This window comes from Chlorella variabilis (genome assembly GCF_000147415.1).
Source record: "Chlorella variabilis unplaced genomic scaffold CHLNCscaffold_27, whole genome shotgun sequence".
Taxonomy (NCBI): Eukaryota; Viridiplantae; Chlorophyta; class Trebouxiophyceae; order Chlorellales; family Chlorellaceae; genus Chlorella; species Chlorella variabilis.
The window spans coordinates 149,326-161,772 of NW_005435061.1; the positions used below are offsets into that span (position 1 = coordinate 149,326).

General features: G+C 65.1%; 3 protein-coding genes across 3 annotated transcripts; 1 reads left to right on the forward strand and 2 right to left on the reverse strand.

The window, feature by feature from the left end:
- Positions 1 to 3,783: 3,783 nt before the first annotated feature.
- Positions 3,784 to 5,303, reverse strand: CHLNCDRAFT_54915 (hypothetical protein; the record flags this gene model as incomplete). Its single annotated transcript, XM_005843750.1, has 4 exons — positions 3,784 to 3,968; positions 4,096 to 4,288; positions 4,468 to 4,870; positions 5,173 to 5,303. 4 exons carry the CDS (start codon positions 5,301 to 5,303, stop codon positions 3,784 to 3,786), a joined length of 912 nt encoding a protein of 303 aa, XP_005843812.1.
- Positions 5,304 to 5,816: 513 nt separating this feature from the next.
- CHLNCDRAFT_139863 (expressed protein) lies at positions 5,817 to 7,182 on the forward strand (the record flags this gene model as incomplete). Its single annotated transcript, XM_005843699.1, has 4 exons — positions 5,817 to 5,827; positions 5,936 to 6,050; positions 6,235 to 6,313; positions 6,452 to 7,182. 4 exons carry the CDS (start codon positions 5,817 to 5,819, stop codon positions 7,180 to 7,182), a joined length of 936 nt encoding a protein of 311 aa, XP_005843761.1.
- Positions 7,183 to 9,601: 2,419 nt separating this feature from the next.
- CHLNCDRAFT_12853 (hypothetical protein) lies at positions 9,602 to 10,883 on the reverse strand (the record flags this gene model as incomplete). Its single annotated transcript, XM_005843751.1, has 6 exons — positions 9,602 to 9,658; positions 9,759 to 9,839; positions 10,050 to 10,136; positions 10,305 to 10,385; positions 10,513 to 10,625; positions 10,769 to 10,883. Coding segments are annotated over 6 exons (534 nt in total), but the record flags the coding sequence as incomplete, so codon positions are not given.
- Positions 10,884 to 12,447: the final 1,564 nt, after the last annotated feature.

Here is a 12,447-nt window from a genome sequence, read left to right on the forward strand (position 1 = left end):
TGCTGGCGGGGCGGAGCGCTGCGCACGGCGCTGTCGGCCAGGCTGGGGCGGGACCGGGGTGGGCTGTGGCTGCTGCTGCCTGCGCGCCTCCCGTTCGCGCAGCTCGCTGGGGCTGAGGACGGGCCCAAGGGTGATCCCAGTACCCTTGAGCCGCTTGCTGCCAGCCAGCACAGTAGCAGCCATGGCGGCGGGCAGCGACGCCTCAAGCGCCATCCGCCCATTCCGCGTGATCCACACCCGCTGCACCCGCACGCCGCTGACTGACATGCTGTAGAAGGCGTGCAGCCAGCCGCAAAGGCGTCTGCAGGCATGCTCGTGTGTGGGAAGGCATCCAGCGGCAGCCTCCGCTGCCAAGCCGGGGAGCCCTATCACCGCAATCTCAGCTGTCTGCTCGCCTGTGGGTGGCGCTGGGTCCCGCGCAGGCTGCAAGCTGCCCTCGAGCGGCACGTGCCGAACACTGGGTTCGGCATGCCGCGGGGGGCGGCTGTCGCCGCCGGGCCGCGCCTCTACCAGGCGCTTCTCCACCCATCGCAGGAGCACGAGGAGAGCTGCTGCCGAGAACAGGCCCAGAAACAGGCCGACGGCCGCTGCCACTGCTAGCGCCTCTGAGAGAGTGAGGGAGACGACTGTGTCGAGCATTCTGTGCAATAACTGTGCAATAACTGTGCAGATAACTGTGCCCCCCTGTACCGCAGCTACTGTGCCGCGGGCGGTGCAGACGGCATGCCCGTTTTTTCAGCTGCAACGGTCGCCATGGCGCAGGACCATTTTGTGCGCTATTCTACGAAGCTGGGCGGCTCGCGTCCGCCACTCTACTGCACAGATGCGTATGTGGTTCCCCGCGGCGTGCGGCAAGCGCTCGTGGCTGCATTCAGCCTGTCGGTGCAATGGGACAAAACGCCGCTCACCCGCCTTGTGGAACTGCAGTCCTACTCCTCCACGCGGGCCAGTGCGCAGCGCTTTGGCGCCCACTTCGACCGGCGCGGCTTCCAGTTCAGTGGCGCCGCGGGACTGGCGCTGGTGCCAGAGTCGGAGGAGGCTGCCGCCACCAAGCTGAAGTGGGCCATCCTCTCCACATACAGCGAGGCGCCCACGCTCACCGCCGTGCTGCTGCCCAGCATGCCCTCCAAAGGTTACAGCAGGTACATCCAGCATGCCCGGGTGCGCAGGCTGTGCACGGTCCCTAAGCAGCATCTGCATGTGCAGCGCCTGCTGCCCAGCGGGGAAGTGCAAAGCACTCAGGCCAAGTGGGATGCTGACCTGCTGGTGGTCGCTAACGCAGCAGGCATTATGCAGTACATGCAGCCTGGCGGGCTGCAGGATGCGCTCAACTTCCAGCTGCTTACTGCTTGGCAGCCGGGCCCTGCTCTGGGCCTGGATGTCCAGGACTGGATTAATGATCTGCAGCGAGTGCAGGGTGGCGATCGCCCGCCGACGGGAAAGCGCTCGGCTTTCATGCTGGCACAGCTCCTGCCGGCTGCTGTTGTTGCCCCCCCGCCCCCGCCCCTCCTTGACCCAGCGCAGGCCCTCGCGGGGCAGCACCACCTCCGCTTCCCGCGGGGCAGCAACGTTTACACGGACGGCAGCAAGCTGACGTCGGGTGCGATCGGTGCGGGCGTGGTCGCTGAGACGGGTCCAGGCACAGCCGAGCAGCAGGAGGTCAAGCCTGACGGCCATGACCTGCAACTCAACACGGTACCGTATGCTGAGCTGGTGGCTGCGCTGCATGGCATCATGGCTGCCCCGCCTGGCGCTGCCCGGCACATCTTCCTTGACGCCAGCACTGCCATGTGGCTCACGCGCATGGCCCTGCATGAGCCTGAGCGCGTGCGCACCAAAAAGCACAAGGGCATCCTCACCCACATTGTGGCGCAGTTGTGCAGCCAGGCCATGATGCAGGGCACCACTTTCGCCCTCCACAAGGTCCGTGCCCACATTGGGGTGCTGGGCAATGAGCTGGCTGACACGGCCGCCAAGCAGGCGGCCAGGGCGGCGGAGGGCGACGCCAATGTTACATTCTATACTGATGCGCTGGCGGGCACCCCGGGCCTGGGGGCCAGCTGGCCGCGACACATCGCCCGCCCACGGAACGAAGACGAAGAGGAGTCCACCTACTGGCTGGCCGACTCCCTGCCCTCTATGAAGAAGCACGTCGCCAGGGTCTTTCAAAACAGGATTGTGGCCAGCACGCGCAGCGTCATGCTTACCCTGCTGCTGCAGCAGCGGGAGGAGGGCCCTGACGCGCCTGGGGTGCAGCCCGAATCTGCAGCTGCCATTTGGAACAGCCAGTTCACGTTTGCCCAGCGCCGCACTGCGTTGCTGCTGCGCTTCAATGCCCGCCCCTTCCGCAAGCAACTGCATGGCTTTGACGCCGCCCGCCACCCCTCCGCGCTGTGTGATCTGTGCACGGCGCAGGTGGAAGAGACGCAGGCGCATGCGCTGGGCGGATGCCAGCACCCCAACACGCATGCTTTGGTGTGCAACCGCCATGGTGGCACCGTGCACCTGCTCCATGAGGCCATCCAGAAGGGCGTGAGCTTCCACACTATGGCGGACGCCGAGGGCCACTGCCAGTTTGTCGAGCCGGCCTGGCTGTTGCCTGAGCAGCAGCGCCCCACCACCCCTGATGTGCTTGTCGTGCTCGGCTTGCTTGCCGCCAGCGCTGGCCCGCCTAACAGGCAGCAGCACGACATTTGCATGCTTGAGTGCTTCCACACGTATGATACTAACCTGACCGGACGGTGGGCAGCCAAGCGCAGCAGCCATGCCGCTCTCCAGTCCATGCTGGCGGCCCCCGGGCGCTGGCGCGGCGCCACGCAAGCTGCCATTGGCGTCTCGCACTCGGGCCTCGTTACGGGCAACTTCATGGCCGTCATGCACGATCAGATAGGCCTCAGCCGCTCTGCTGTCAAGCGCTTGGTGGTTGACCTGGCGCAGCATTCGGCGCAAAACTGCATGAATTTGCTTGCAGCCCGCAAGAATGCGAGGGGGCCCCAGCCCGACCTGCCCGGTGACCCACCCCCGCCGCCTCCCCAGCCGCCGCAGGGCGGATCCCCGCAGGCGGGCCCCAGCGCGCCTTCAAGGACGATGACGCTTGCCCGGCGGCGGCGGCAGCGCGATGACGGATCAGCAGACGCAGCAGACAGGCGCACTCGGCGCAGGCAGCACGATGCCGCAGCGGATCGCCCGCCGACTCGGCGCGGCAAACGGCAGGCACCACAGGATGTCCCCAGGCAGGCGAAACGCCGCGCGGGCGCGGCGGCAGTGAACGCAGTGACGAGGGTGGGGTGGGGAGGGGGAGCGGCGGGGCAGGGGGCGGCCACGGCGGCGGCAGCGATGGCGGCAGCGGCACCAGCAGCAGCTGCAGCGGCGGCACCGGCGCAGGTGGCGGGCAGAGGCGGCCAAGAGGCGGCGGCTGATCGATCCAGGCTGACCTGCACCTTTGTTCCCCCTCGTTGTTTTTCACACGGGAGCCAGGGGCTTGACACCCCGTTTCCTCCCAGTACGGCCGAGGTACAAATCACGCGTCCCGCGTATTCTCTTCTTCTTCTTCTTCTTCTGCAGCACATGGTCCCATTTATATTGAAAACAGACAGAGCATTTCATAATGAAATGACAGGATATTGAACAAGAGGGTCGACAGCTAGGCAGATCATTGAGCGAGTCAAGCACACATGGACAAACGCTGAGAAAGCCCAATTCAATCAAGCAGTACAAAAGCAGGAGGCTACACCCGCAAGTGCAATCTCCTCGGCAGGATGCCCTCTGCAAATCAACGTCAGCCTACTGCCGTGGCGGCGTCGGAGAAGATCCGGAGGAGGTCATGCCGCAGCCCAGCACAGGCGCCACCAGCTCGTGCAGCCCCAGCACGACGCGGAACAGGGCGGCCGTGTAGCGCCGCATCCATCGGCTGGCCATGTCGTCGTTGGCGGACTTCATGCCCGTCACGCGGCGCAGCAGGCGCACCCCTGCAGAGAGCGCAGGGGCAGCGACGGGTGCGCGGGGGCTGGCTGGTCGGAAAGCAAGCTCATCAGGGAGCCGCAGGCCCCCACAGTGCAATCCCCCAGCAAGCCCTACGCCCCAACAAACGCACACCTGCCCACACGGGGAAGATGAAGGTCAAGGCGAGTGCCCGGAACACCACCCCGCCCAGCTTCTGCCCCGGCCGCTCCGCCGTGTAGTGGCGCAGCGTGGCCAGCCAGGCCTGGTACTCTGGGGTCAAGCCATAGTCCTTTGCCCCGTCCCGGATCAGCGTCAGGTAGCGCAGCGACGGCAGCGCGTGCCGGCCCTGCAGCCGGGAGGCACAGTGCCGTGCGGAGGGGGCTGTCTAAGTATAAAGGAAGGTATGGCGCGGAGGAAGGCTGCCTCAGTATAAGGGAAGGTGTGGCGCGGCAGCAGGCGGCCACACGGAAGCAAGCCCACCCCTATTTATGATCATCTAGGCAACTGCCTGCAGGGCCCCCCCACCTGAAGCCGGGCCTTGATCTTGGGGGACACGGTGAGTGTCAGCACGACCAGCTCGCGCCCCGAGTAGTCCACCGCTGTGGCCTCGACCACCTTGTAGGCGTGGTCCTCCTTGCCCCCGCTGCCGCCCTCTGTTTCCAACACATACGCCCACTGGCTGGGCGTGATGCGGTGCGCCACGCCGTGCACATCCGGCTGCCGCGCGCCGCCGCTGCTGGCGGCGGCGTCCTCCACCTCCTCGGGCTGCGGCTCCACCGCGGCAAACGCGGGCTCGGCGTAGGGCAGCCCCGGCTGGCTGAACTCCAGCCGCCAGCCGGGCAGCACCGCGGGCACGCTCTCGGCGGGGCTGATCCTGCGCCGCCCCTCGAAGACCTTCTTGTTGATGTTGGACCCAAATGCAAAGTACCTGCAGGAGGGAGGGTCAGCAGCGGCTCACAGGGTTGGAGAGTCGGCGTGGACAAGCCCAGCGACCCAACACCCTTGCCAGTGGCATGCACACGCAGCAGATGCACAGGCCCCTACCAGACATTGGCCTCCTCGCCGTCGGCATTTGGTGCAGGGCCCAGATGCGCCTCTGCCTGCGTCGCCCTGCGCGGCGGCTCAGCAGGCAATGCCAGGCGATCTGCAAGGAGCCGGGCAAGAGGAGCGCGGCTGCCGTGCACACGGAAGTCGGCAGCAGCAGTGGCAGCATTCCTCCAGATCGCTCACCCCACGTGCTGCTCCAACTGCTCCACGCTCTCCTCAGCAGAGTCGATGACAGCTGAGGCGAGGCGGACACCCTCGCCGTTGGCGGCACCAGCGGCGGCGGCACCCAAAACCGCCCTCCGGCGCGGCGCCATCCTGTGTGTTGCTCCTCCTTCCTCTGAGGCACTGCTGCTCACTGCCCGGAGCAGATCACGTGGCGCTCTGCTCAGCAGGGTTGTGTGGAGGGGCTGGCGAGCTCTCGCTAGCAGGGCGCAAGACATGCGCATGGGCTAGGTGCGGGTAGGTGCATAAGGAGTTAAGAGGGGATGAGCAAATGGCCCCACACGATGTACCAGCCACAGCACGGAGCAGGCGAGGCAGCCCTCTGTTCCTCTACAGGGGTAAAAGCATTGGTGCAATTGCATCCTCGACCAGGCCACCATTTCCTGAACTCCGCTTGGGCCTCCACCCCAAGTTGGTGCTGAACACCCTCTTGCATATTGCCGAAAGCTAGAGTAAACATGGCTGGGAGTAAGGGTGCCACAGCAGACGCGGGAGGGTCATCCGCAGCAAACGGGTGTGTGCATGTTGGTGTCGCCGCACCTCAGCTCTTGGCAGGGCCTGCACAGGCCACGCGTTGGGGCAGCCGGGTGGCGCATGAAAGCGCTATGCATGTGCGGTTCCCGTCCCAGGGCTGCCTGCCGCTGCCGCCGCCCGCCTGCCGCCGCTCGCCCGCCGCCTGCCACCTCTCATTGTTAGCGCCGCCCCTGTCCGCTGCGCGCTGCAGGTATGAGCCTGACCCCGTGTTCAAGCCCGTCAGCTCCGCGCAGCCCAAGCTAGACTGCTCCGAAGTGGGGCTAGACGGGGATCAGGAGCTGTGGCTGCTGCAGCTGCCACTTGACGTGAGCAGCTGCGCTTGCTCACACGTGGCCCTGCACCTGCTGGACTGTCGCTGCGGCTGGGTGCCGCATGCCGCTGATTGCACCTGCGGTATCCTGCCACTGGCGTCCCGCCCTTGTTGCCATCGCTGCTGCTGCCGACAAACGCTGTCGCTGCGGCTTCGCTCTCCACCGCTCTGCCCTGCAGTTCCCCGCTGGTGCCAGCGTGAGCTGGACCATCTCTGAGGATCCTGAGGATGGCGTCCGCGGCCACTGCACAATTAAAGGTGCGTCTTGCTCCCTCCTGGCCTGTCTCAGCATGCGCACCAGGACTCGCAACCTGCCGCCGCAAGCAGAACCCAACCATCCATACATCCGCTTGTCCCCTGCTCCACATCTCTGGCTCCCCATCTGTGGCTGTGCAGGCGCCGAGTATGTTCTGGTGCCGGAGCCGGAAGCGCTGTCTGCAGCCCTGTTTGCCACCCCTGCCAGCGAGCACGGCAGCCTGGTGCCTGTGACGCGCCGCATGACGGTTGCCCGCGTGAGCGCGGCCCCGCTGGTGTGCTTTGGGCAGGACGGTCGGGAGCTGGGCAAAGCCGGCATGGCGCCCCAAGTGGCGCAGCTGCTGTCGCCCGACAAGAAGGCTCTGGAGAAGAAGAAAGCGGAGCAGCGGCGGCGCGGGCCGGCGGCGGTAGCGCCGACGATACCCAAGCCGCGTGGCGGCGCCGCGCCTGCAGTGCCCAACAAGAAGGGGCAAGCGACACCTGGGTCAGAGGGGCCACGGGAAGCAGAAGCGGCGGCCCCGGGCGGCGCGCCGGCCGCGGCGGCGGAGCAGCAGCAGCAGCAGCAGCCTGGGGAGAAGGGCAAACAGAAGAAGGACAAGTCTGAGAAGAAGAAAAAGAAGAAGCGGGAGCAGGAAGAGGGGGCAGCGGCAGCAGCCTTGGAGGCGGCAGGGGGCAGCGAGCCAAGCGGGAAGAAGCAGCGCAAGGCAGCAGAGCAGCAGGCTGTTGCGCCTGTGGCTGCAGCACCGGCGCTGGCTGCGGCTGCAGCAACGCCATCTGAGGCGCCAGCAGCGCCAGCAGCAGCAGGCAAGCCGGAGAAAAAGAAGAAGGAGAAGAAAGACAAGAAGGACAAGAAGAAGAAGAGCAGCACTTGAACTGGCTGTTCTGTGCCCTCGCATCCCCTGCTTGAGGCCTCTCTCGGGCACCACCCACCCTGCGCCTGTAAAGCCTGGACGTGCCTGGCTCTTCTTGCAGTGGGGAACGGAGCAGACGACAAAATGACGGCAGTTTGCGCACATTTAGCAAGCGCATTGATCTCTCTCCTAAAACGGGCAGACCGATGCCCTGCCATGACAGGCGGCTAAGCCCAGCTGCCTGGTGTGCACATTCCCACCCGCTCCTTCACGGCATGTGTGCCTTGTGCGTGTCATCTGCCCCAACAAACACCGAGGGCGGGTGCCCATAGCTGCCTGCAAGACAGGGATGGGGAGGTGTATGCTACTGGCAGGTACCGGTGCATCTGGGGGCGCCACGGGAGCAGGGCGGCATCCCTCCTCGCCTGTTCCATCATCTGTGGGGCTGAGGGGGCGCGCGGCGGGCTTCATGGCGGGCCCCGTGGGCAGGTGTGGCGGTGGCCGCGCATAGTCGGCTGCTGGGCTGTGCGGCTTGTGATGGTCGGAGAACTGCAGGCGGGGCTGGCGGTTGGGAGAGTGAGGGCCGCACGGCAAGGCTCATGCAGACAGGCCGCGCCTCCAGCTCTTGCCTCATAGACCACAGGCGGCTGGCCGTACGAGCCGCTGGCATCGTCCATCCCAGTCAGGCCACGGGGGCTGCTGGGCGGGGCGGCTGCACGCTCGGCAAGTGCGGCAGGGACGATTTGGCGGCGGCGCGCGCCACTAGCTATAGTGGCGCGGAGAACCAGCGCCCAAGGCTTACCCGCTTTGTGAGCCGCAGCACTCATGTGGAATGGACCAGTGAACTAAGGTCAAAGGGTGGGGCACGGGGTGCCAGCACCAGGGCCACAGCAGGAGCGGTCACACAGAGGAGCGGTCACACCGGATACTGGTTTCTGGCTGGCGCGCGCCTGCGGTAGTAAGCACCTCCAACTGGAAAGCGCGGCGCGACAGGCATTCATAAACGCTGCTCCAACGCCTGAAGCTTCACTTCTTCCAGTTCTGTCTCCACAGTCAACCCCGTCTCCCAGCCTCCAGCACTCACACACAGCACACCACCATGTCTGAGTGAGTGGCGGCTCTCAACCTGTGACTGACCTTGGACTGCTAGGGAGTGTGCTGCTATCTGCCTTGGACCGACGGAAGCCTTGGACGGCTAACCCGCCTGTCCCTAGCCTGTCCCTAACTTTGCTTGGCTTGTGTGCTATTGAGAACGCTGCCCCTGGTGCCTGCCTGCAGGAAGGAGGGCACTGTCGAGCGCAAGGCGGTCGAGGGCGAGCAGACCGCCACTGGCATGCAGAAGGAGACGGTGGGTCAAGACGGTTGTCTGGGCTGGCATCTGGCGCCGCGCACACCCCACGCGGCTGAGCGCATGTCCCAGGAAGCTGGGCCGGCCCAGTTGGCTTCTGACTGGCTCTGCTGCCTCCTTGCCTGTGCTTGTGCAGTTTGGCACCGGCACCGCGGCGCAGGCTGAGGCGGGCAAGAAGGGTGGGGAGCGGGCCAAGGAGCTGGGCGCTGGCATCATGGCCGATCCCTCGGGTGCGTGCGGAAGCTGTGCCACACAGGCCTGTCGCTGGTTGGGCCGGCTGGCCTGGACGCAGAACGGGGGCAGCCGGCCCAGCTTCAAGTTGAAGACGGCAAGCCGCACCCTGGCTGCTGTGTCCCCCTGCCCGCAGGCTATGGGAAGAAGGGCGGCCAGTCTGGCGGCGGCGGCGAGACTGAATGAGCCAGTCACCTGCGTTGCAGTATACCCCATTGGCGGCGACCCAGCAGCCACAAGAAAGTGGGCGTTAGTGATCTCCGCGCTCTGTTGACGGCCCTTGCCGGCGACCTCCCCCCCTTAATCCGACATAGTCTCCCCTGACCATGCATGCCCATGTGTGTCCCATGTGTGTGTGTGTGTGTGTGTGTTGACAGGTGAAAATAGTGTGACAGTCTCAGAACAAAAGGAGGGAGGGAAGGGAAAGAGGAGGCCAGTGCATCGAAAGCAAGGGAGCAGCAAGGACAGCAAGCAGACAGACCCGGGCCGTGAATGGGGCCGACCGGGAGAAACAGCGCTGGTTGAAAGATGGCGTTAATGGTTGGTGGCTGGTGGGAAGGTCCTGGACTAACCCAGCTGGACCACAAAAGGAAGGGAGCTACATGAAGTCGTCCTCATAGTCCTCCGCCTTCTCATACTTCTCCCGCAGCTCCCCGGCAGTCACCATCGCCTCCTCCCGCATGATGTGCTTGTAGTCTGCGGTAGAGGCAGTACAGGTGGGGCGCGTGGGGGATAAGGCCGGGGCATCGCAGGGAAGCGGCAATTGAAGCGGCATTCACGCAGGCGTCCAGGGCAGACAAGGGTGCGCCACGGTGCTGGGAGTGGGCTGGGGCCGCAGCGGCGTGGCAGCGCCCCACCTAGCATGTCCTGCTGCCGCTTCTGCTCCTCCTTCTCCTCCTTCTCGGTCCGCCGCTGCACCTGCAGGCCGGGCAGGCCGAGCGACAGGGAGCGGCTTGCTGCAACGCGAGATGGAACCGCCTGATGCAAAGCTCATCGCACAGCCCAGCGTGCAACTCACCGTTGCCTCTGCCTTGCGCTTGCCCGCCTGCTCCTTCTCCCACGCTGCCCTCTCCGCCGCCAGGTCTGGAAACCTCTCCTCCTGGGAACAGCGCAGCAGAGCATTGCACCGCACCAAGCCCGTCAGCCGAGCACACCCGAGCGAGTAAGGCAGTGCAGCAGGCGCTGCAAGCGAGGTGGTGGTGCATGCCAGGCACGCACAGCACCAGCAGCTGCTGCGGCAGCAGCAACACCGCAGCAGCAACGACGGCTCAGCAGCGGCGGCATAATCCGCCCTCCACCCTCGCCGCACCTGCGTCTTGTTCAGCCGGTTTACGATTTCGTTCAGCCGCCGCGCCACCTGCGCCTTCTTCACTAGCTTGTCATTGTGGAACCCCACCTGCAGCGGCGGCGGCAGCCAGGGGGTGAAGCAAGGGCAGCAGGCACGATATCTGTTCACGGCGCTTTTCAGGGCAGGGCCTTCCGTCCCCGCCACAGCCAGCCACCAGAAGCACAGGCAATGTGCCGCGCTCTTGAGCAGGCTTTGCATCAAACAGCAACACCGCACCTGCCCCACCGCCATGTCTGCGCTCTTGCGCAGGTTGCTGGCGGGCGTGTAGACAATGGCCAGGTTGCTGGTCTTGTTGCCCTGCGCATCATACATACGTGCAGCGGCAGCAGCACTCGGCAACGCAATGCTGCGTGAGAAGCTGCAGGACCAGCACTGCTCCTGCCCCCGCTGGCGCCCAGCGGGCCTCGCAGCTTGCGCGATCCACTAGTTGCCTGGCCATCTGGATCCATGCAGAACCCCTTGCCTGGATGCTGTTGGCCTTGACCAGCTGGCAGGCGTCCTCGAGCGTGTCCTTGGGAATGTCTGCCATCGTCTTGCCTGCAGGCCAGGGCGCCAGTGGCAGGCACAGCAGCTCAGGTCAAGCTCCTGCAGCACATTGAGCAGGCCAAGTTACAACAAGGCCTGCTGAACCGTGCGGCAGGCAGCCAGGGTGCATGCTCTGCCGCCAGGCATGCACGCACCCTCGGGCAGCCGCAGGTACACGTGCGCTGAACTGAGGGCATCAACGTGGAACCATATGTCGTGTGGAAGCGCGTTAGCGATCAGGTCCTCATTTTCATACTTGTCCAGGCCCTGGCGGGTGGAGGGAGCGGTGGCGGTGGTGTAGGCAGCAGTGGCGGCGGCCAGGGGCGGCGGGCGCCTTCACAACAGCATATCCGCATGTGCCACAGCGCGATGGCAATGGTGCAGCGGCCCTTGAGGAGAGAAACGCTTGAGGAGAGGCGGCCGGCATGCGTCCCATCACCTGACCGCAGCGATCCCCTCACCATGTACAGCAGCCAGTCATCCTTGCCAGGGCCGTGGCCCCGCGGGATGAAGAAAAACACCATCGAAGACTGGCAATGGGCGCCCAGACCTTCCTGGCAGCGCGATGGCGATCAGAGGTCTGTCCACGTGCTAATTTAAGGCAAGGAAGATGAAATAGAGGGCAAAGCTTTGGTTGGCCAGGTCACAGCAGGCAAATATCGGGATCTCTCTTGCATCCTGTGGGGGCCTCGATAGGCGGTTGCTGCACCACCATGACTTCCTGATTGGTCGACAGCCAAGCACTTGAACTTCGAGTTGAAGGAGCATTGCTCCGGCGCCACCGGCGGCGGAACGGGAGCAGCGGCAGTTCCTCTAAGTGTGCACACCGGGGCTTCTAGACTCCCGCAGGCTCCATCCCCCACCCGCTCCAATTTCTGCTGCACTTTGAGGGCGGCCAGCATTTTGACTGTTACCTGGTGGCAACACCGCCACAGGCAAGGTTGAACCTGCACATCATGAGCACATGGCCGAAATAGACTAAACTTAGGCTGCATTTTTCAATTAATATCGGTGCGTCATAGTCTTGTAAGCAAGTTCCCGTCCCCTGCCCAGACTGGGCAACAATGAGGTGGGGAGGCGGCTGGGAAGCGGAGCCTCCCGCTCTGCCCCGCCCCAGCATGCGCAGCGCAGGGGCGCCTCCACAAACTGGGGCATTTTCCATCTGGTTTCAATGCCAGGGCCAGCTGTTATGGCATAGAAGGGCTCCCCAGCATCCCATCGGGCAGCGAGGAGTGATGCCGCCTCGCCGATCACGGGCCCCAGCGGGTCCCCCGCCCCTGCTGCAGCGGCTGTACGGCGAGGGCAACGTGGTGTGCCTGCGGGAGCTGCTGCTGAGGCTGAGCGGGCAGTCGAGAGAGGCGTCCGCCCTGGCGGCGGCGCTGGTGCTCCCATGCGACCACAGTGACTATGCACAGGTGGGAGCCGAGTGCCCTGGCTAAGGGCCTGGCATCTGGGTGCTGCACGGTCGCAGCTTGTTGCATGCAGCTGTCCATGGGTGGGCCTCTGCCATGCTCATGCCAATTTGAGTGCCCCACGCCGTCCCGTTTGCCTGTCCGTTCAGGCCCTGCTAGAGCACACCTGGTGCGTGCTGCGGCCGGGGTGCCCGCAGCTGCGCGAAGGCTTCACCCTGTCCCAGGGCTCCAGCCAGAGCCAGGCAAGCGATCGGGGTGCCCATTGGGACGACGGCCCTGCTGCTCTACCCTGTGTGTTGCATGTTTGTTTATCGATGATGGCGGCAAGCCCCCGATGCGAGGACCACCATACGCCCCTGATGTGCAGCTGGTGATCCGAGCGGTGGAGGCGCTGCTGACCTCTGGGCAGAACAAGTCGGGCG